Source organism: Bemisia tabaci, chromosome 5, assembly GCF_918797505.1.
Source record: "Bemisia tabaci chromosome 5, PGI_BMITA_v3".
NCBI lineage: Eukaryota > Metazoa > Arthropoda > Insecta > Hemiptera > Aleyrodidae > Bemisia > Bemisia tabaci.
The window spans coordinates 50,821,398-50,844,075 of NC_092797.1; the positions used below are offsets into that span (position 1 = coordinate 50,821,398).

A 22,678-nucleotide genomic window follows, 5' to 3' on the forward strand; every position below is an offset into this window, starting at 1 on the left:
AAAAATTGAAGGCGTTTTGACCTCCTACGCATAATACCTGTAGTTGATTCGATCGACAAACGCGTTGGTCGGCGGTGACGGGGACTTGATGCATTTTATTAAACTTGATGGATGTCCTTATCGCACGGACTGAAGTGCGAAACCACGTATCTCCATTGCACTGTTTCAAAATTTCTGTTCTTAATTCATCTCTTCCATGAGAAACAATCCAAATTTACGGCTTTAAATTGTTTTGCATTGAAACGGAACACGCTTTGAACACGGATTCTCCATGACTGAAGACAAAAAAATTGCGAGACAACGAAGGTCGACGGTGCACTACGCTTCCGCAGTAAATCCATCATCCACGGCCATTTCCAGGGAAACGAACGAACCGGGCAGCCGAGTCATCAGACCGAAGAAAAATAGGACGGGAAAAAGGAAAAACCGAGCATCTTCCGACGGGACCAACGTGACAACCGTTTTTCCCGAGGGGGCGAGGGGGGCCGGGCACGCCGGCCGATCCCTATATTTTTCCCGCCGTCGGGGGACCGGGACGGTCGAGCCGGTACCACCCGCGCACGGATCGGCCCGGCGGTTCGCGCTGAATTTTGACGCAAAGAAAAGGCTTACGGAATTATATATATGGTGAATGAATTGCGCCGTAAGAATGTGACGGAAGATTAAAATGGGAATAGCCTTCATGCACGCTGGCCTTTTCGATTTCCGTTTACATTTTTGCAGTCATGAATTCATAGCTTAAAAGAGCTTCAGATACAATTGTATATAGCAAATAGGTAATTTTTATAGGAGGATTATAAATAAACAAGTGGTTAGAAATGAAAACAAAATAATATGAACTATGCAAAACGATAATCCGGGTATTGGAGCTTGGCTGTTTTGAAAACGCCTTCAAATGCGGCGTGATACCTCACGCTTTCCGGAAAGTTCAAATAGTTGTATCACTGCGCCGTAAGAATGTGACGGAAGATTAAAATTGAAGTAGCCTCTTTGCAAGCTGGGCTTGTTGATTTCCTTCGATATTTTTGCAGTGTTGAATGCATAGCTGAATTGCACTCTAGCTAGTATAGTATTTAGCAAATGGGTGGTTTTTATAGGAGGATTATAAATAAACATGTGGTTAGAAATGAAAACAAAATAATATGAACTATGCAAAACGATAATCCGGGTACCGGAACTTGACTGTTTTGAAAACTCCTTCAAATGCGGCGTGATACCTCACGCTTTCCGGAGAGTTTAAATAGTCTGTTGTATCATTGCGCCGTAAGAATGTGACGGAAGATTAAGGTTGAAAAAGCCTTCATGCACGCTGGCCTTTTCGATTTCCGTTTACATTTTTGCAGTCATGAATTCATAGCTTAAAAGAGCTTCAGATACAATTGTATATAGCAAATAGGTAATTTTTATAGGAGGATTATAAATAAACAAGTGGTTAGAAATGAAAACAAAATAATATGAACTATGCAAAACGATAATCCGGGTATCGGAACTTGACTGTTTTGAAAACGCCTTCAAATGCGGCGTGATACCTCACGCTTTCCGGAGAGTTTAAATAGTTGTATCATTGCACCGTAAGAATGTGACGGAAGATTAAGATTGAAAAAGCCTTCATGCACGCTGGCCTTTTCGGTTCCAGAGCACTGCCGTGCTAAGGAAAAACGCCGCGTGAACCCTCAGGCGTTGCCAAATTTCCTTTGATAAAACACGAATTTGCCGTAGAACTTATGAATATTTTCTTTCCAATTTTCCAGATCCTTTTGCTCTCAATTTCACCTAAAGTTTCTGAAAATTCCGAGGAAAAATATTCCTAACTTTCCTCAAAAATGAACATTTTATCGACGGAAATTTGGCAACTCTCGAATGTTCATACGGTGTTCTTCCTTAGCACGACAGAGTAGGAGCGTAGGTTTTGAAACACCAGACACAAGATACGCGGTTTTTTCGGTTTGGCCGCCGACATGGCATCGAGTCTCAGAGACAGTCCTCCGATCCGAGAGAAAACGGGGGCAACCGCTGAAAAACGCTATCATAGCTCCTGCGCGCGCGCACCCAGGCGGCTAGAAACGCTTACCTCGAGCGCTTATCCCGTGCAGTTGCGCGGTTTTCGTCGAAGACGTCGGTCGGTCGGTGGAAACCGAGTGGAAAGCCGCCGACTTGGACGCTAATAACTTCGCTGGTCGCCGTCAGTTTGAGGCTGTCGGCATCGATGACAGACACGCCTCCGTCTCCTTTCGATTTCCGCGCCAAAGAACGCATCCCAACTCTCGTACTACGCAAGCGCGTGTCGTGCGCGAGTCTACTGTAGTTAAGTTCGTGCGGGATTGATATTCAAGTTCGCGCTCTTGAACGGACCAATGCTTGGTGTAAGAAAATCAGCTCTTGAGTGATTACATGTGAGGAGCTCGGAGGACAAGGCGCGTAAGTGCAGTTTCAAGAAATGCGTGTTCGAAGTTTCGAAATTACACGGATCATTAAATAGCGGGAAGAAAGTTCAAACTGACTTTTTGATGCTTAAAAATTGGAATTTGGGAGCGAGTTTTTCGCAGAATATGTATTAGATTTAGTTTAGTTTACTTGATATCATTAGTATCTCAATTTTTTCAATAACATGCACCTACGCACCTTGTCCTCGAAGCCCCTAATGTTACCTACCTCGTCTAAGTTCGTAAAGAGCATCCTGAAAATGTACTGAACTAGATACCTACTTAATTGCTAGAACAAGGCGGTAAGATAGTACTGTATCCACACTATTTTGCGGGGATAGCACGGTCAAAAAATTCTAAAAATATCGTAGGGGTCGAAAATTGGAGCTCTAATTTTACCACTTTGTTACGTATAGCTCGGACTACATTTTTGGTGTTTTTTCCTATTTGTTAAACAGGGTAAGAATTAATGGACTACAAGATATAGATAAGTATAAGAGGACCCCTCCCCCTTCCAAAATTTGTCGAAGGAAGCCCTCCGGACCCCCCTTACCCTGGTAAAAATTGGCGATAAAAGCTGCGTTTCAAAATACCATAGGAAATCTTATAACCGGCTAAAGAAGGCTGCAGAAAATCATATAGCTGGCTGTAGAATGCGGAGAAAATCATACGGCCGGGCTATACGAAGCGATAAAAAATTATGCAGCCGGGCTATAGTTCCTATCGCCGGGCTTTACACTTTATCGCCATCGATTATAAAATACTATAAGAAATTGTGTAGAAATTCGTGTACTTTGGAAATCATTAAGTTTGATACGGAACCACCTTAATATTTACAAAACACACGTTATATTTTCCTTTGTTACATATTTTTTTTTCATCAATTAAAACGAGAATAATCCATGCAGGATGTGCAAAAATTTCAAAATCATGAGTTGAAAAACGCCGACTCCGCGAGATTAAATATTAGAGCCTAACACAAAGCGGAGCGGCGACGACGCACTGGCGCCTACAAACCTAACAGGGATACTTCACGCATTGCGCAATGTGTAAAGTATCCCTGTTAGGTTTGTAGGCGCCAATGCGCGTTTCGCACTCTCTGCCCGCACGCCGCGCCGCAGCGTGCCACGGCGTCTGAAGCAACTATTTCACACCAGAGGTATTGCACAGTATCATAAGAAATTGAAGGCGCTCCAACATATTAAGAACGACAGGCATCCTTCAAAAGTACGGAGCTTTCCTCGCAAAATAAATCAAAGATATTACGGCACAAACAGAGAGCGGTAGTCCGCAAACTAACCAAGTCCTAGTATCCGTATTTAGTAACGTTTAGCATAAACTTTATCGTCTGGATGTTGCTTAATCGCCATCGGCTATAAAAGGCAATACGAAATTGTACAGCCGGCTACAGAAGCTATTGGAAATCTTACAGCCGGCCTTAGGTCTATGGTATTTTGAAACACAGATTCTACTGCCAATTTTTACCAGGGATGCTTTCAATACAACGGAAATCTAAACTTTTGGATACTTTATGGAGACTTTGAGATAAGAGGAATGTTTTTTCTGTTACAGTAGAAACGGTGAGTGCATTCGAATTAAATAAAAGGAATTTTGAAGGAAATCGGATTTGGAAGATTTCCTCTCTCGGGCAAGACGACAGCTGGTAAAATGGACCACGAGATAAACCTAGCGGCGCAGTGCCTGCTGGCCATGTCCCGAAACCGCCTCACAGTGTCGAGCGACCCATCGACGAGAGGGTCCCCTGCTCGGCGGACCCCGAAACCCCGGCTGAAGCACCCCCTGGAAGAGCCCCTCTTCGTGGTGGCCCGGATCCTGGCGAACCTGTCCGAGAAGCGGCATCAGTCGGGGTCGGCCCCTCCAAGGAGGAGGGACCAGGAGGCGCGGCGCGGGAGCAAGAAAGCCCGACTCGTCCTCGAGAGCGTCATCAGCATGTCGGACAAAGTCATCAACAGGTCGGACAAAGTCATCAGCATCTCCGAGTCCGACCAGAAGCTCCGCAAGGCGCACGAGTGTCATCAGCCGGGATGCGGCAAGGCCTACGGCAAACGCTCCCACCTCAAGGCCCATTTAAGGACACACACGGGTGAGTCGTTTACTTCCAGGATTTTTCGGGTCCTGCCGGATGATTATTCTGCACGGAGAAAAAAACCTCGTGCGGAAAAACGCCGTATGTTGAGAGTTGTCAAATTTCCTTAGATAAAACATGGATTTTTGAGGAAAGTTATTCGTATTTCTCTGTGAAATTTTCACATATTTTAGATCAAATTGCGAACAAAATTATCTGAAAAAATTGAAGATAAATGTTCGCAATTTTCCAAGAAAATTCTGTTTTTATTGAAGTAAATCTGGCAGCGTCTGACGGCTCATACGACGTTTCCTTAGCATAGCACACGGAGAAAAAAACTTCGTGCGTGGGACCCGAAGTTGAGGTCATATGGATCTCTGAAGTTTTCGGATCACGTATCTAAAAACTTGAGGTCCAGCTGCCGAAGTTCGGGTCAGGCATCTGAAGTACTTCGATATATAACGAAGGGTTCGGGTCACACATCTGAAGTAGGTACTCCGGTACATACCGAAGTGCTTCGATGTCTGACCCGAACTTCGGCAGCTCGACCTCAAGTTTTTAGATACGTGATCCGAAAGCTTCAGAGATCCATATGACCTCAACTTCGGGTCCCACGCCCGAAGTTTTTTTTCTCCGTGTGCTGCGCTATGGAAACGCCGTATGAGCCGTCAGACGCTGCCAGATTTACTTCAATAAAAACAGAATTTTCTTGGAAAATTGCGAACATTTATCTTCAAATTTTTCAGATAATTTTGTTCGCAATTTGATCTAAAATATGTGAAAATTTCAAAGAGAAATACTTTCCTCAAAAATCCATGTTTTATCTAAGGAAAGTTGGCAACTCTCAACAAACGGCATGTTTCCTTAGCACGGCAGTATTGAAGGTGATAAACAAAGCTGTGGTGTGGACATGTGCAGGGTTCGAAACTCACAAGCGCCAATGCGCCGAACGCTCCTAAAAAATGAAGGCTCTGCGCCAACGTGGCCCCTGAGATTGCCCCCCCCCCCCCCCAAAAAAGTCTAATTTTTCTGTTTGGTGATTTTTCGAAATTTCGACGCACGGCACCGGATTCTAACTTTTCCATGTCTAACTTTCCTTGATATATAGGCAAAAAGTCAATTTGGCCCTAAAAGATCTTCGATGGCCCCTAAAAATCGAGCTTGGTGGGCCAGATGACTCCTGAAACTCAAAGGTGAGTTGCGATTACTGGACTTGTGTAAAGAGTTTTGGATTGGGTATCACTTGAGAAAAGGGGACGTCCCATGAAGGGATGGCGGCAGGGCGTTGACGAAGGGATGTTGCGTTGTTAGTTGCCCGATGACCTCTGGGTAGAAAAACACATGTGGCGTTTGGGTGTCGCAGAACGCCAAGGCGCATTGTTCATTATTATACTGCTTTGGTCAAGGTCGGAAACAATTGATATCTCATTATCATGCACCAATTTTTCCATAAGCATTTACTGAGGTATCCTCGGAAAAGCTTATTTTTGGAGGAAAATCTCGATTTTTTGACAAACTGACGGGTGAGGCAGAAAAACTGAGATCAATTAGGGAACTCAGCGCTGAAAATACATGCGAATAGAAAAAAACAAACTGCTTTCAAATCTTCATACCTATCATTTTTTCAAAAGCAAACATGTGTATTGAATCTAAAATGGATCGAATTTAGCAAAATGGGACCAGCGCGATTACTGTGTTGTAAAAATGTTGCATCTTCATAATTATCCAAAAAATCTCTCAGAGCCAATATTATTTGCTTCTCATCAAACAATTGTCAGTTTCAAAGGAAAATAATTGTGTAAATTTTAATACCGCGCACATATTGAGAAGTTTTAAAAGGAAAGAAGAAGTCGCGCGGTATTGAAAACCCTGTAATCGCGCCGGTTCCTTTTGACTAAATGCGATCCAAATAATGTTTCCGATCCCTACTTTTCTGGCCATGCGTTAAAGTCTCTAAGCCGTGATTGGAATTCCATATGGATCGCATTTAGCAAAAAGGAACCAGCGCGATTACAGTGTTGTAATATTGTTGCATCTTCATAATTATCCAAGAAATCTCTCAGAATAGCAAATATTTTTTGCTTCCCGCTAAAAAATTGTTAATTTCAAAGGAAAATAATCGTGTAAATTTTAATACCGTGCACATATTGAGAATTTTTAAAAGGAAAGAAGAAGTTGTACGATATTGAAAACCCTGTGATCGCGCTGGGTTCTTTTTGCTAAATGCAATCCAAATAATGTTTCCGATCCCTACTTTTCTGGCCGTGCGTTGAAGTCTCCAAGCCGTGATTGGAATTCCACATGAAGTTACACTATACTGCCGTGCTAAGGAAAAACGCCGTATGAACATTCGAGAGTTGCCAAAGTTCTCCGGATAAAACTTGTATTTTTGAGGAAAGTTACGCATATTTTTCCGTGAAATTTTGGGATTTGTTGGATCAAGTTGTGAACAAAATTATCTGAAAAATACGCGGAAAAATATTCAAAATTTTCAATAGATTCGGTTTTTTGGTAAAGGAAATCTGGAAACGTCTATAGGCTCATACGGTGTTTCTCCTTAGCACGGCAGTACAGTCCCTTTTCGTGTTTCACATGAATAATTCTGGAATTTTACATCTCTATGACAAACTCCTCAAGCATGGCTGCGTTATTTCATAAGTGAAGACTTTAATAATTTATCGTGTGGTAATAAAGTTTTATCCCACATCGCAGCTCAGCTCTGAAGTTCGAGTGCTTATGTTATGAATTGAGACAATATACCCTCCACTGCGTTATCTTTGCAATGGTAGAAGCTTTTACTTTCGGGACCTCAACATTCACGTTGAAATAAGTTGCAATTCTCATTGCATTGGAAATTGCCTACCTTTCTCTAACATGGGACTCACTTTACTGGTTGTTTAAAATCGGCATTTATCGACCAAATTATGTAAAAACATTGCAATTTCGTGGTAAAAAATTGCAATTCTATCGTATTAAATCACAATTAAATCGGTTTCTGTTAGACTGGCGAAAGTCCGAAAACTCATAAGCCCGAGCGCCCTGCGCGATAAACGAAAGCCAGGGCTCATGATTTTATTGCATTTAAGCCCGTCTATCAAAACCGATGAAATTTAATTTCAATGTTTTCATTGCACCGTGCTGCTTGGGTAGGTTACAAACAGAGCCTGAAATGACATTTACTCAGTCTTTTCTGGGTGGTTTCGATAACTCATTATTTTCGTTATCCGGACCTCCGCTACTCTACACCAGATAATCGATGCTGCACTGTATTACTATAGGTTCAAGGAAAATTCGGCAACGTTTAGATGCTTATACGGCGTTCATCCTGAGCACACCAGTGCGCCGCCGCGCTAAATGAAAACGCCGTATATACATTCAAATGTTGCCAAATTTCCTCTTAGAAAATATTTATTTTTGGAGAAAGTAACGAATATTTTTCCTTGAAATTTTCAAACTTTTTAGATCAATTGGATTGAAATTTGCAGAAAGGAAACACGATCATTTCGATGTCGCTAGGATTAGGCAACTTTTTTCATCATGCAAAAAATGTAAACTAATCGCCTAAATAAGTTGTATCTTTACTCCCAATAAACTATACATTTTTGCCGAAAATTACCTTTCTAAAATTTAATTTTTTGCATGATTTCAGTGGTTCTATTGCAAAGAATGTAAGTTGCACAATCTTATAGCAACATTGGAATACTCTTGGTCTCTTTTTGCAAAAGGTAATCCAATTTACAAACGAAATCGTCTTCATAATCGGAGGATAAATATTCCCAAATATTCCTGGAAATTCTTGATTTGTCGAGGGACATTTGGCAGCGCCTGACGGCTTATACGGCGTTTTTACTTAGCACGGTAGTGCGGACCGAGTGGCAACGTGACGGAACACTTTCCGTAGAAAGCGTTTCTAATTCGTCTACCGTTCGCAGCGCGTTCCGTGCGGTTCGGCGCCACCGTGCCCCCCCCCCCCCCCCCCCCGCCCGACCCGCGGGAGTAACGCAATGACTCAATCTGCCAATTTTATACACGATATCACGGTTACGTTCCGTCTCAGGGTTTCGGTGACCAGCGTTCCGCGGGCGCGCGGCGTGACGGGTCATAGCCGGGGGGAGCTGGGAGGGGGAGGGGGGGTGCGCCGGACAATTCATTCGTCATCGAAGAGACCGGATTTGGGAAAGAGCGAAGGGAGCAGGTGGAACCCAGTGCGGGCTGATTATTGAAAATGATAGACGTAGCGGTAGATGAAGAAGACGTAAGGAGTATGGAGCGATCCCATTGGTTGAAACGGGTGGTCGTGATAGACGGAGAGAGAAAAGGATGGGTAGACTATAGGTCACTTCTGCCGCGCTAAGGAAGAACGCCGTATGAGCATTCGAGAGTTGCCAAATTTCCTCCGATAAAATGTTTATTTTTGAGGCAAGTTGTGAATACGATTCCTTAAAATTTTCAGGAACTTCAGGTGAAATTGCGAACAAAATTATTCTAAAAATTGAGAGGAAAGTATTCATAAGTTCGCTGGAAAATTCGTGTTTTATCAAAGGAAATCTGGCAACGCCTGAAGACTCATATGGCGTTTTTCCTTAGCACGGCAGACTTGTCGGTTGCTGTTAGTTAGTCTATTACAGCTACCCCCTGGTAAAAATTGGCAGTAGAATCTGTGTTCAAAAATACCATAGACCTACGGCCGGATGTAAGATTTCCGATAGCTTCTATAGCCGGCTACACAATTTCTTATAGCCGATGGCGACTAAGCAACAGCCAGACGATAAAGTTTCTGCTAAACGTTACTAAATACGGATACTAGGACTTAGTGAGTTTTTGGACCACTCCTCTCTTTGTGGGCCGTAGTATCTTGATTTATTTTGCGAGGAAAGCTCCGTGCTTTTGATGGATGCCTGCCATTACTAATATATTAGAGCGCTTTCAGTTTCGTATGATACTGTGCAATACCTCTGGTGTGAAATAGTTGCTTCAAGCGCCGCGCCGTGGCACGCTGCTGCGTGGCAGGCGGGCAGCCAGCACGAAACACGCATTAGCGCCTACAAACCTAACAGGGATACTTCACGCGTTGCGCGATGCGTGAAGTATCCCTGTTAGGTTTGTAGGCGCCAGTGCGTCGCCGCTTCGCTTTGTGTTAGGCTCTAATATTTAATCGCGCGGAGTCAGCGTTATTCAACTCATGATTTTGAAATTTTTGCACATCCTGTATGGATTATTCTCATTTTAATTGATGAAAAAAAAAATAAGTATTAAAGGGAAATATAACGTGTGTTTTGTAAATATTAAGTTGGTTCCGTATCAAACTTAATGATTTCAAAAGCACACGAATTTCTACACAATTTCTTATAGCCTTTTATAATCGATGGCGAAAAAGCGACAGCCAGGTGACAAAGTGTAAAGCCCGGCGATAGGAACTATAGCCCGGCTGCATATTTTTTTATCGCTTCGTATAGCCCGGCCGTGTGATTTTTTCCGCATTCTATAGCCAGCTAGATGATTTTCTGTAGCCTTCTTTCGCCGGCTATAAGAATTCCTATGGTATTTTGAAACGCAGCTGCTCTTATCGCCAATTTTTACCAGGGTTTTCTATGTCCATTGCAACCACTCCCTTCCATCAATTTGCCCTGTGTCTTCTCTGTCTATACTGCCGTGCTAAGGAAAAACGCCGTATGAACTATTAGGCGTTGCCAAATTTCATTTGATAAAGCGCAAATTTCCGGGTAAATTTATGAATATTTTCCTCCCAATTTTTCAGATGATTTTGTGCGCAATTTCACCTAAAGATTCTACAAATTAAAAGGAATAATATTCATAACTTTCCTTAAAAATGAACATTTTATCGAGGAAAATTTGGCAACTCTCGAATGGTCATACGGCGCTCTTCCTTAGCACGGTAGTATAGCTTTGTGAATCAATTTCGAGAATCAGCCCGCGGGGGATGGCAGCTTTCAGGGACTTAACTTATGGAAGTGTTTTAAAAATTAATGCACTATTTTTTCGTTTTTTCTTTCATCTTGTCTTGCAAATTGGAGGAAAAATCAACATTTTTGAAATCCAGAGGCGAATTTTTTTTTTATTTTGCGTCAGGCGGCAGAATTAAAGATTCGGTGTTTCGATCATCAGAAATAAAGCAATTCTTCCCACTTAAATTCCACGAAATGTTCAGAAATTTTCTTAATTCGGGGGAATTTTTATCGTTTTTGCTCTACAGTTCAATATTTATCGATGGCTAAATGCAAAAAAAGCGCACCTTATTCGTAAAGTTTAAAAATGTTCAACTATGTTGTACTTTCTTCAGAAAAAACTACCTAATCAGACTTTTCCGCGGCAATGTTGTGTGATAATTCTAACGAGTGGTTGAAATTCACAGAGAAGTTCAGACGAAACTGTTCAGTCCATCCAGTCAATCTATCATTATTCGGGGGGAAACAACATAACTAAATTTTAGCGGAATCGCCTGTCCGCTCAGGCCACCATTTTGAAATCAGGCGGGCTGGGGGGCTAGAATAGGTACGCCAGCGGCGACCGGGTTTTCGCTCATATCTAAAAAAAAAATAAATCCTGAGGGAGAAATGTCATTGGACCTTTTATAAAAAGTACACAATTTCCTATGAGAACCAGTTTATTAATTTGGGACTTCTAGTTTATGAGATATCGCGGTATAGTTCTCTGTGGCTGTATAAGTCAAATTTTGCTTGAAATCGCGTTTTTCCCACAAAATCTGCAATTAGCTTAAAAACGGCGAGTCTGAGGGAAAAATTGTTCAAACTGAAATGGAAGAGCATACAATTTTCAATAGAACAGTGCCTAATACTTCATGAGGGGTCCGCCCCTGGATCGCTATGCAGTCCGACCTACTACAATAGCGGCTGCCATCTACGGTGAGTCTCGGCTTGGCCACGTTTCTAATCTCGCCAAACATAGGCGGCCGCCGCGCGCCGGTCGGCACAAAACGCATATGAGCGCCTACAAGACTGCAGGAATACTTCACGCATTGCGTCAAACGTAGTGCAGCAGTGCGGTCGCTGGTCGGCACAAAGTGCAGATTAGCGCCTACAAGAGTGGATGAATACTTCACGCATTGCGCCAAACAGAGTGCGGTCGCTGGTCGGCGCGGCGTGAAACGCATATCGACGGTGAAACTACCAAACCACGTATCTCGTTTGCGGTGTTTAAAAATCTACGCTCGCATTTTATTTCTTTGAAGTTGACCAAATCAATATCATTCCTTGAAATTTTCACAGAATTTTCTCCGCACAAAGAGGAAAAATCACGTAAATTTTCAAGACTAGACGTTAAGTAGTTTTTCATTTAAAAAATAAAGTATGACAGGAAGTCTGCGACGTCGCAAACCGAGATACGTGGTTTGGTAGTTTCACCGTCGATATATTACGACGCCTTTTTTCAAGATGGTGACCTTAGCGAAGAGCCGATTCTGGTAAACTTTTGATGCTTTTCTGGTGGCCGATTGCAAAATGTATCGGCAAAGAAACCTTCTATATATTTATTTTCCCAGATTGCCCTTTTTAAGAGCTAACTTGACTGGACTAGTTGCGGCAAATCTATCTCTTCCGATGAATGACAACGATTGAAACATTTGATCTAATTACTTTTCTTCTTTCCGTTTTCAGGTGAAAAGCCATTCCCTTGTCGCTGGACTGGATGCGTCAAGAGATTCGCTCGTTCGGATGAATTAGCCCGCCATTTACGCACTCATACGGGGGAAAAACAATTTATGTGTCCCGTTTGTTACAAAAAATTTATGCGCAGTGATCACTTGAGGTTAGAAAAACTACATTATTTCAGACTGAAGATATTGTGCTGTGTCTGCTTTTTATGGCTCATAATTTCAGTAAAACGGCATTGACTAGATTTTAATTTCACTCAAAAGGACAGCATAGACTACTGGAAAAAAAACACATTGGATCTCGAGTCGCCAGACTCTTGAAAACATTGACAAGAAAAAGGACTCTTGATTCAATCAGATTTAAGCTTAAATCAAAAGAAAATCCGCTCAAATTAAGAGGCTTGGTTCTTGATTTAAGCTTAAATCTGATTAAATCAAGAGTATTTTTTCTTGTCGATGTTTTTAAGAGTCTGGTCTCTAGATCCAATGTGTTTTTTTTCCAGTGTAAAGGGACTGAGTTGAAAAAAAATGCGCTGTGTCACATTTTTGGAAACAATTAGTTGGTGGCAGTTTTGCATTCAATTGAACTTAAATTCTCTTTGGTCAAAAATATTTTGAACGTGACAAAAGGTTGTACAATTTTGTCCGAATTATTGGAAGAAATAACAAAGGAGTAAAACTTGAAGTTTCTTTTTCTCATTTGAGGGGCTCGAAAGACAAGGCACCTAGTTGCAGTTTCTGTTATTTCGAGAGATACGCGTTTGAAGTTTCGAAATTACATGGATCCTCATGGCGGAGAGAAAGTTCAAACTGACTTTTTGACGCATGAAAATTGAAATTTTGGAGCGAATTTTTCACAAAATATGCATTAAGACTGGCACAATTTGCAATCATTACTATCTCAATTTTTTCGAAAATTGTCTTTGCCTTCTCCTCCAAGTCCCACAATTCAAACTTGCTCCGACTTATTGGTGCGTTTCTATTTAACTGAGACAAAATCAGCTCCACCTCTTAATAGAACTTTACTTGCTTTAAGGCAGAATACTTTTGGCTGATTTTTACAGCTGAAAAAAATCAACATTTTCCAAATCGTTCGATTAAGATCGTAATATGTCATGAAGCTTCGGTCCGTGTCTAATTCATGATTTCTATGATCTGTTTCAGCAAGCACGCTAGACGGCATCCTGACTTTGACCCCTCCGTTTTGCGGCAAAGAAAGTCCTCTAAATTAAAAATAAAGAATAACCTTCTATCATGATAAACAAGAAACACTGGCTTCAAATACTTGATTTCGAAAAGAAGCCTCATCATCGCCGAAAAGAAACTGTGGTTGAAAAATAAAAATTGTGAAAAAAGCGACTAGAACTTTCAACAGTATGTGTGCTTACACAGTAGTCTTAAAGCAAAAACAAAACAAAAAATGCGACAAAAATGTACCCAAAAACGGTCGGCAGGGGGTGGGTCTATGGTACAAGTGGACTTCCAATTGCGAAAAATCAAAATTTAGGCTATAACCCTAATTTCGAGATATCACAATTTTAAAATTTTCATTGTAAATGCAAGTTTTCTACTGATTTTGATCCGCTTTTTTATTTATTTGTCCATTGAATCGGTGTTTATCGGTTCACGTGTTTATTATTCGTTCGATTCATGTCGATCGAATACATACCCTCTCGTTACATGGAGACCTCCTATCATACTCTTTTTTTTAACTGAATAATTCGCCTTCTGCTGCGTTTGCAGCAATTAACTGTTGTTACGAGTATGTTGTGCATGCTGATTTTAGCTCATTACACATGTGACTCTCTGAAGGTGTTTCATGTGCGACAGAAATTCGCCTTTATCTGCGTCTGCAGCAATTGTCGCTACTAATATGTTGTGCGTGCTGATTTTTGCTCATTACATACTTGACTCTCTGAAGGCGTTTTATGTGCAAAAGTAGAGCACCCTGTTGGAGAAAAACAGAAATTGAATTAATCGCTCAACCCCTCCTTCGTTTGTTCTCCGACAGATTGTGCTATACTTGCGCACATAAAACGCCTTCAGAGAGTCGAGTATGTAATGAGCAAAAATCAGCACGCACAACATATTCGTAACAACAATTGCTGCAGACGCAGCAGAAGGCGAATTGTACAATTAAAAAAAAGAGTATGATAGGAAGTCTGCATGTAACGAGAGGGTATGTAGGTATCCGGTCGACATAAATCGAACGGAAAATAAAAACGTGAACCGATCAACACCGATTCAATGGACAAATAAATAAAAAAAAACGGATCAAAGTCAGTAGAAAACTGGCATTTACTATGAAAATTTTAAAATTACGATATCTCGAAATTAGGGTCAGCCAAAATTTTGATTATTCGCAATTTAAAGTCCAAGCGTACCATAGACTCACCCCCTGCAACCGTTTTTGGGTAAATTTTTGTCACATTTTTTTTTTGCTTCAAGAGCACTACCTACTTAGACTAAAGGGAGAAACCACGTATCTCTGTTATTCTTCTCTGTTGGCAGAATATTTAGTAGTTTCAAGGTATAAAGCTGGCAGGTTTCTTTTCAAAATTATAAAATACTTAGGAGTGGAAATTCTGAAACTCTGCAATGAAAATTCGTGGTTTCGTAAACTAAGGTCATCGATATGTTGCAAGCAATTGGACCGTGTTAAGCAGATAAGAACCAAGCCATATCAGCTATTGCCAATTTTAATTGGACAATTTAATTTTTTACATGTAAACGATGGTGCGGATTATTTTGGGAGCGAATTTCAGTGAATTTTCTGCTTAGGAATGTACTACGAGGCAAATTCGATGAAATTTTCAAAAGAATTCGCAAAAACGGTCTCTTGTAAAAAATTAAATTGCCCGCTTAAATTTGGCAATAGCTGATGTGGCTTGGTTCCATTCTGCTAAACGCGGTCCAATTACCAATTATCAGCAATTTGCAAGCGGGTTACATTTTTTCCGATGAACTGCAATAATGCGCATCGGCATAACGAAGGTGTGATGAGTAATGTCCCTCAGTAGCATGCTCTCGGTTTGGAGCGCCTTCATTTTTGGTGATACTCTACGCATTGCCGCAAAGTTAGTTTAGTTACCTGTCCGAGTCAAACTCAGCTGAGGACATGGTTTTCACGACTTGGTGGTGTTGTGCTATGGTTTTTCCTTCTAGGTGTGCCTAATATCGCCATGTTTTTACGGAGGAAAACACGTGGTCTACTTTAGATTAAAACCCTCATCTTGTTCCTTTTATTTTTGAATTTTATGTTTTTCTAATTGTTCACTTTTGAAATAAATTGGTATCGATTGATGATTTCATACGACAAGACAGAGATCAAGAGGTAATATTGACAGACACAGACAGAGGAACGAGGAAATTAGGATAAATTCGCATGGTATAGGTGATTAAGATTCGACATGGGCTTATATAAAAACAATATTGTAAGCAATTTTAGTTGCTGATCGAAGTTAAGGCCTAAAAATGCGCTCGATGGGACACACAGACAAATAATTGAGGGGCTTGGAGGACAGGGCGCAAGGGTGCAGTTTTTGTTACTCCGAGAAATACGAGTTTAAAGTTCCGAATTACATGGATGCTTTATCTCATGACGAATTTTTCATTACCTATACGCATTTACGTTTTCGACTAGTTATATTTGAAATCATTACTATCTCAATTTTTTTAAAAGCTGCACTTGTGCGTTTTGTCCTCAAAGCCCCTCCATTGAACTTTTGAAAAAAAAATGCCTTTAAACTAATTATGAGGTTTTGAATAGTTTTGGTTTGGCTGCCTTTTTCCCAAAATTTCTGAAAGATGGATCTGAAGATTGACATTACAGTTTCTCAAAAATCATTCTCGCAATGGTTAAAATTTACAGTTTATCGAAGAAGTAGCGATGTGCGAACTAAATGAGAATCTGTCTAAAAATACACTGCAACACTGTTCAAAATTAATAAACAAAATTTAAAATACTTAAAAACTCATTTTTGTACTTTTGTTTTTTGGGTCTCGGGTCTTGATGGGACCCCTCCTCATTGCGACCTGGTCCCATAAAAATTTGAATTTTTTGAATGGTTCCATTCATTTTAAATATCGAGTCTCTCCCTGTTTTTAAAAGAAGCTCCTTATAAGTTACAACGAACACTTACACTGCCGTGCTGAGGAATAACGCCGTATGAACATACAAGCGTTGCCAAAGTTCTCCGGATAAAACTTGAATTTTCGCGGAAAGTTATGCATATTTTTCCGTGAAATTTTGGAATATGTTAGATCAAGTTGCGAACAAAATCATCTGAAGAATTCTAGAAAAAATATTGAGAATTTTTCCAATGAATTCGGTTTTTTAGTAAAAGAAATTTGGCAACGTCTGAAGGCTCATCCGGCGTTTTTCTCTAGGACGGCAGAACACTGTGGACCGCCTCTGAAAGCGCCCAACGGAAACAACGTTGCAGTGCTGATAGTGAGATATATATAGGTGGAATTTTCATCGCTCATATGTATGACTATCTGCTGAACGCAAACAAATGTCTTAAGTCAAATATCACTAAGGTCAGCTCTTTGGAGGATAAGCGGACCCCCCCCCCCCCCCCCCATCCGCCGGACACCTCTCCGTAGGCAACTGATCGGGGTTCGGGGAACGTCGTTGGTCTTGATAAAACTCAAATTGACTTGTGCAGTGTTGCCAGTGTAATGAAATCATTTAAAATGTGTTTGCACTAGTGATATTGAAAAATAAATTTAGTCACATTTCATTGTAACCTATCGGTACTTGCAGATAGGCGAGAGGTCATATTTGAAGAGCGAGTCCCTATGGCAAGTCGGTTAATGGAAGGATAAATAAATCCTATTATCCGAAGTCCAAGTAGGCAACGTGCAATGCAATTAGGCAGATTCTGTCGAAAAATGGGTAAATTTCCTCGCTCGTTGCCGTCCGAAAAGAACGGGTCAATTGTTGAATCGATTTCGAATGACATCCCTAGTAGCAATGACTGTTAAAAAAAATTCTAAAAAAGTTGTCAAAAAAATGTAAAAAACTTAAAATTTTACATAGAAAAAAATTGATGGTGCTGACGACAGAACCTTCTGTTTACAGGGCTCCTGCAGTTTCTTCGTTACACTTACAGAATTTGTCTGTTGTGAGAACAGAACTTCGGTCGTGAGAACAGAGTACTCAGTCCTAATAATGGAAGCTTCTGTGACAGTTACAAAAGAAGTGCAGGAGCCCTATGAACAGAACTTTTTTTTCGGTGTAGGAGTTCGTAAATTTTAAGTAAAAAAAAAAAAAAAAAACTCTTAAACCACTCGTTTTACGAAACCCTCTTGGGGAATTCTTAAAAAAAAAATAGTGTTACCTATTTTAATTAAAAGAAAACGTAATATTTACGTGAAAAACAACAAACTATATTCTCAATTTTTAGGGGCTGCAACTTTTCCTTTAATAGGTAATTTTCTGTCCACCACTTTTTTTCCTCGTTTTTGCCCGCGGGAAGTTTATACAAAAAATACGTAAATTTTACTTAAAATGTTTTTACCATTTTTTTGTAAAAAATTCCTAAAAAACGTTTCCTGATACGAATATATCAGGAGTTTTTCACGTAATTTTCCAGTGGTTTTAAAGTAAATTTTAAATTCTCTTAAAATGTACGAGTTTTTTTACAACTTTTCTCAACAACCACTGCTACTAGGGTTTGATCGATTAAAGTCATTACAAAGATAGGGATTTATCGATCAGGATGCTTCGATAAGGATTCAATAATCGACCCGCAGGCAACCCTGCCTCAGATAGCGTCGCCACCGAATCTATTCAGAAGTCCCTCTAAAATAAGACGTAGAATAATGATCCAGACGAAAAACTTGGCACCGCTGGGTGACACTTGGGTTGCAGAGGTATTCAGACTGTCTGGAAGATCATGACAGTTTGTTAAGTAGCCTCCTAGGTCCCACAAGTGCCACCGCTCTTTTCTCGCACCGTATGGTTTGTGATTCTATGATCATTAATTTTCGACAAAACGAGGGATTTTTCAAGTGTGTTTAGCTTGTTTTCGAGAAGAGGTCTTCGCCTGACTGTTGCGTTTCATTAAGTAGGGCGATTCAGGAAAAAAAATCGGTTTCGAATAAAAATTTGGTTCCCGGTAAAAATTCTAGAAGATAGATGACAAGAATAAGGCGAATATTTTGGAGGGTGCGCACCCCCAAGTGGCGTGGCGTGCTTTGCGATGTATTGATTGATCTGTCATTTCAACCTATAGGTAAAAAAGGATCGATAGGCAGAATGTCCGCACCGAACACCTTAATAATCGATTATTTACCATAGCTTCAAACGGGGAGACATCGATTGATCGATATTTCACGCCTCGCCACTAGCACTTCTCCTTTTAGACACCAAAATCGAGTTTTTCATCATACTTTGTGGGTTTGGAATTCAGTTCCCAGATAAAAATCCAACAGTTACAATTCCTAGGTAGAGCTGTGCAAAATTTGGGCACGATGTGATTATTTTTAGGGTGTGCTCACCCCCCAGACGCCGGTTTAGCTCGTTTTCCCACGGGGTCAAGTCCATTTCGACGGTCGTTTTCTCGCGGGTAAAACGAGGGGTGCGCGATTCCTAAGAATAATCCGATCTTGCCCAAATTTTTCACAGCTCTACTTTGGTACTTATTCTATCTTGTGGATTTTCTGCCGGGAGTCGATTTTCCTAACACACGAAGTGTGTTAAAATTGACCGGAAAGGCGGATGTACGAAAAATCACGATTTTTATCTAAAAAGAGGGTGCTCACTGTTCAAAAACTAACGGATCGACCCGAAATGTTTCGTAGCTCTACTCCGCCGTGCTAAGGAGGAAAGCCGTATGAACATTTGAGAGTTACCAAATTTCCTCGAATATAACACGTTTTTGCGAGGAAAGTTTTGCGTATTTTTTCTTGAAGTTTTCAGATATTTTGGATCAAATCGCGAATAAAATCGTCCGAAAAATTTGACTTTTATTGAAGGTAATATGGTCAGGGCCGGATTTAGGGGGTGGTCACATGAGCCGCGGCGAATTTAGGGGGCGGCAAATGTTACAATTTTTTTAAATGTAGGTATAAAAAAAATTCGGATTCAGAAAAAAAATTACGAAGAAGAAAAGGCGACAAAAGCTCTCATTTCCTGAGAGTATAGTAATTTCTAATTTTGTCGTCTTTCGGTAATACAAGAGACAGCCCCTTTAATTAGTCGAGTTAAAAGAGAATCGAACACGCAATTTTGGCCTGGAACGCGGCGCGGCGCAGCGAGCAATGACGAGGACTTGAGATGAAAAAGAGAAGCCCTCGGCGCGGTGGTAAGCATGTAACACATATTAGCACCTACGAGACTGCATGGATACTTCACGCATTGCGTCAAATGCAGTGCGGTCAGCAACGGTCGACGTGAAACGCATAGCGCCTACGAGACTTTAGGAATACTTCACGCATTGCACCAAACACGGTACGGCACGGCGGCGGCGCGGCGGAAGTTAAGATTTAAACCACTTTCATGTTTGTTCTTTCATAATTTTTTCATTCATTTCTTATAAATGAAAGCCTTATCCACACAGAGATATAGGTTTACGGAACTTAACTTTCGCGCAATGTTCCGTGAACTTTTGCAAGTCGTGTTGACAGGATTTTCGCAAAAAATGTGTCCAACACGAGTAAACGCGTCTTATGCACCCCTCCTCCTGTAACAGGAGGTTGTAACACTTGGTTTTTATTGATACTTCAAAACGAATGAGAAGGGGGCGGCAAAATACAGGCGTCAAGTAGGTAAATCCGGACCCGAATATGGCAGCATCTGAGGGCTCATACGGTGTTTTCCCTTAGCACGGCAGTATTCGTGTCATCTACCCTCCAGCGGGGCGATTATTGAAACTGATAGACAAAGCGATAGACAAAGATGACATAGGGGGTATAAAGCAATTCTATTGGTTGAAATGGGTGGTTCTCATCGGGGGAAAATGATAGACTAACTGTCGGGTTTCTCGTGGGTTGCCGTCACTTAGTCGATTACCTACCTCCTTTGTCCATTGCAACAACCCGTTTCCACCAATAGGATCCCTCCAAATCCCTTTTGTCGTCTTTGTCTATAGCTTTATCTATCAGTTTCAATAATCGGTCCGCTGAACTTCTACGGGGAACCATACTGCCGTGCTTTGGAAAAACGCCGTACGAGCCATCAGCAGCTGCCTAATTTCCTTAGACATACCACGAATTTTTAGGACAATTTATGAATATCTCTCCTCCAATTTTGCAGAGGATCTCGCTCGAGATTCGATCTAAAGAGTCGGAAAATTGCAAGGAAAAATATACATGACGTACTTCAAAAATAAATACAGTCGAACCTCGATAACTCGAACCTCGATAACTCGAAAACCTCAATAACTCGAAGAAAATGTCCGTTCCCTTCCGCAGGAGGCCAAAATCCTCGATAACTCGAAGAATTTGTTCCGTTAACTCGAAGACATTTGAGGCTCATTTGTACCTCAGTAACTCGAAGGAATCGGCGGTTTACCTCTATAACTCGAAGGCAACTACCATGTGTCAAATATGTACCTCAGTAACTCGAAGGAATTGGAGAAAAACCTCTATAACTCGAAGGATGCTTCGGCCCAGATAATCTCAAGGCGGCCGCAGGCAATCAGCGGTGGCAGGTTAATCAGTTTATCATCAGTTAATGTTGTGACGCGTTAAAAAAAATGCGCAAGTGTTCCGCGTTGAGTGTCGCCCAAAAAGTGAGCATATTGGAGGCGGTAAAAAACAGAGGTGCGAAGACAAAGGAACAAATTGCAAAAGAGTTCGGTATCCCACCCTGCACCCTCTCAACGATATTAAAAAACGAGGAGAAGATCCTTGAACTTTCAAAAAGTGACGGGGCACGTGGCTGCAAAAGGAAACGGGAGAGTGAATTTTCTGATGTCGGTTTTTTTAACGGACAAATAACGGTTTTTTTTTCTAAATTGACCTAGCACCTACCTCGAACCTCCAACCTCGATAACTCGAATTTTTCATCTCCAAACCTCGTTAACTCGAAACCTCGATAATCTCGAAACCTCAATAACTCGAATTTTTCATCGCTTCCCTTCAGCTTCGAGTTATCGAGGTTCGACTGTATTTTATGAGAGGAACTTCGGCAACATTCGATGGCTCATACGGTGTTTTTACTTAGCACGGCCGCATGATCTGAGACCGAAATTCTTTTTTCCGAATCACCCTCACCCTCACGCGCTCTTTTTCCCACATCCAGCAGGGTGATCGTTGAAATTGATAGACAATGCGATAGACAAAGAAGACATAAGGAATATGGAGCGATCCTATTGGTTGCAATGGGTGGTTCTAATGACTAAGGGAGAAAATGATTGACTAACTAAAGGGTCTCTCATGGGTTGCTGTTAGTCTCTCTATTACGTACCTACACCCTTCCTCAATTACAACCACCTGCTTCCACCATTAGGATCCCTCCATAATCTTTTTGTCATCTTTGTCTATCAATTTCAACAATCACCCCGCAATTATCATAATTTTTCCGCTGCTTCAAATCTGGACAGTTTGAGATGATGAATCAACTGATACTCCCATGCGCCTGTGCGACCCTTCTTCTACCCTTGTTCATGTCGGTCTCAGGGTGGGACGCTAAGGTGTACACGAAACAGTTCTGCTCCGGAACCGGAAAACCGATCACCGACGAATCTTGCTTGGACATGGCCTCTGGTGGATTGAGAGCCTTGAGGACCTCGACTGAAAAAATTTGCGTCTTCATGGAGTCCCAGTGCGGCATCGACCAGAATGATTGGGGATGGTGTCAAGCGAATAGCTGCTGTAACCTGGGAGCGGATTTTGAGAACTTCACCTCAATCGACACATGTCCCTCTGACAGCGACCAAGGCAGAGCACTTGACACGATTATGGTGAGGAATGAGGTCCCTTGAGTCCGCAGAACTGGACCCTTGCCTGATTGGAAGAGGCTCTGAGCAACGGAGTACGTGGAGAAAATGATTTAAAAAAATGAGTGCCTATTTTGAATTTTAGAAAAAAAAAATTGTCTACGATCGGAGAAAAATTGTTTTGCCTTTATTGAGTTGAAAAATGTTAACTTTAAGCGATTTTTACATGTTAGTAAAATGATTTTTTTAAAAAATTAAAAATGGCTTCCATTTACTCAATTCAATGAAAATTAGTTTTGTCATTTAATAACAAAGCTAATTTTCTTTGTATATATCGCAAGTAAATAGTAAAATCGAGCATTTTGTCAAATGCCTCAGCAAATAGTAAAAAATTCTATCTTAGATTGAAATTTTGATTCTCTTCCTGATTTGAAACAAAATAATTGACTGCTCTTGTAAGGTAGGATTCTTTGTAAAAATGAGCACCATACAATAGTATTTTAAACGATTTTTAGCTCCCAAATGAACATTTATCTTGAAATTTTTAGCAAGTCATAAAATACAGAATTTTAAAATTTTAACATTTAAATATGTGAGAGGCATTAAAGATGAAGAGACAATAAGAGATTGTAGATATTATGAGTTATTT

General features: G+C 40.9%; 1 protein-coding gene across 4 annotated transcripts; it reads left to right on the plus strand.

Annotated features, from left to right (window-relative positions):
• The first annotated feature begins 1,210 nt into the window (after positions 1-1,210).
• LOC109030693 (Krueppel-like factor 13) lies at positions 1,211-22,290 on the plus strand. Of its 4 annotated transcripts, none has more exons than XM_072300885.1 (5): positions 1,211-2,363; positions 3,996-4,527; positions 12,144-12,294; positions 13,304-18,213; positions 21,694-22,290. In XM_072300885.1, the coding sequence occupies exons 2-4, from the start codon at positions 4,092-4,094 to the stop codon at positions 13,395-13,397; spliced, it is 681 nt and encodes a 226-aa protein (XP_072156986.1). In that variant the 5' UTR covers positions 1,211-2,363; positions 3,996-4,091; the 3' UTR covers positions 13,398-18,213; positions 21,694-22,290. The 4 variants fall into 4 exon arrangements, with proteins under 4 accessions (XP_072156986.1, XP_072156985.1, XP_072156987.1 ...); XM_072300884.1 differs by having other exon boundaries at positions 13,304-18,107; XM_072300886.1 differs by having other exon boundaries at positions 13,304-18,107; positions 21,770-22,290.
• Positions 22,291-22,678: the final 388 nt, after the last annotated feature.

Excerpts from the sequence above, each read along its gene's own strand:
- LOC109030693 (XM_072300885.1), top strand. The coding sequence starts at position 4,092 with ATGGACCACGAGATAAACCTAGCGGCGCAGTGCCTGCTGGCCATGTCC. Across the intron at positions 4,528-12,143 it reads CCATTTAAGGACACACACGG|GTGAAAAGCCATTCCCTTGT; the intron begins GTGAGTCGTTTA and ends TTCCGTTTTCAG. Across the intron at positions 12,295-13,303 it reads ATGCGCAGTGATCACTTGAG|CAAGCACGCTAGACGGCATC; the intron begins GTTAGAAAAACT and ends GATCTGTTTCAG.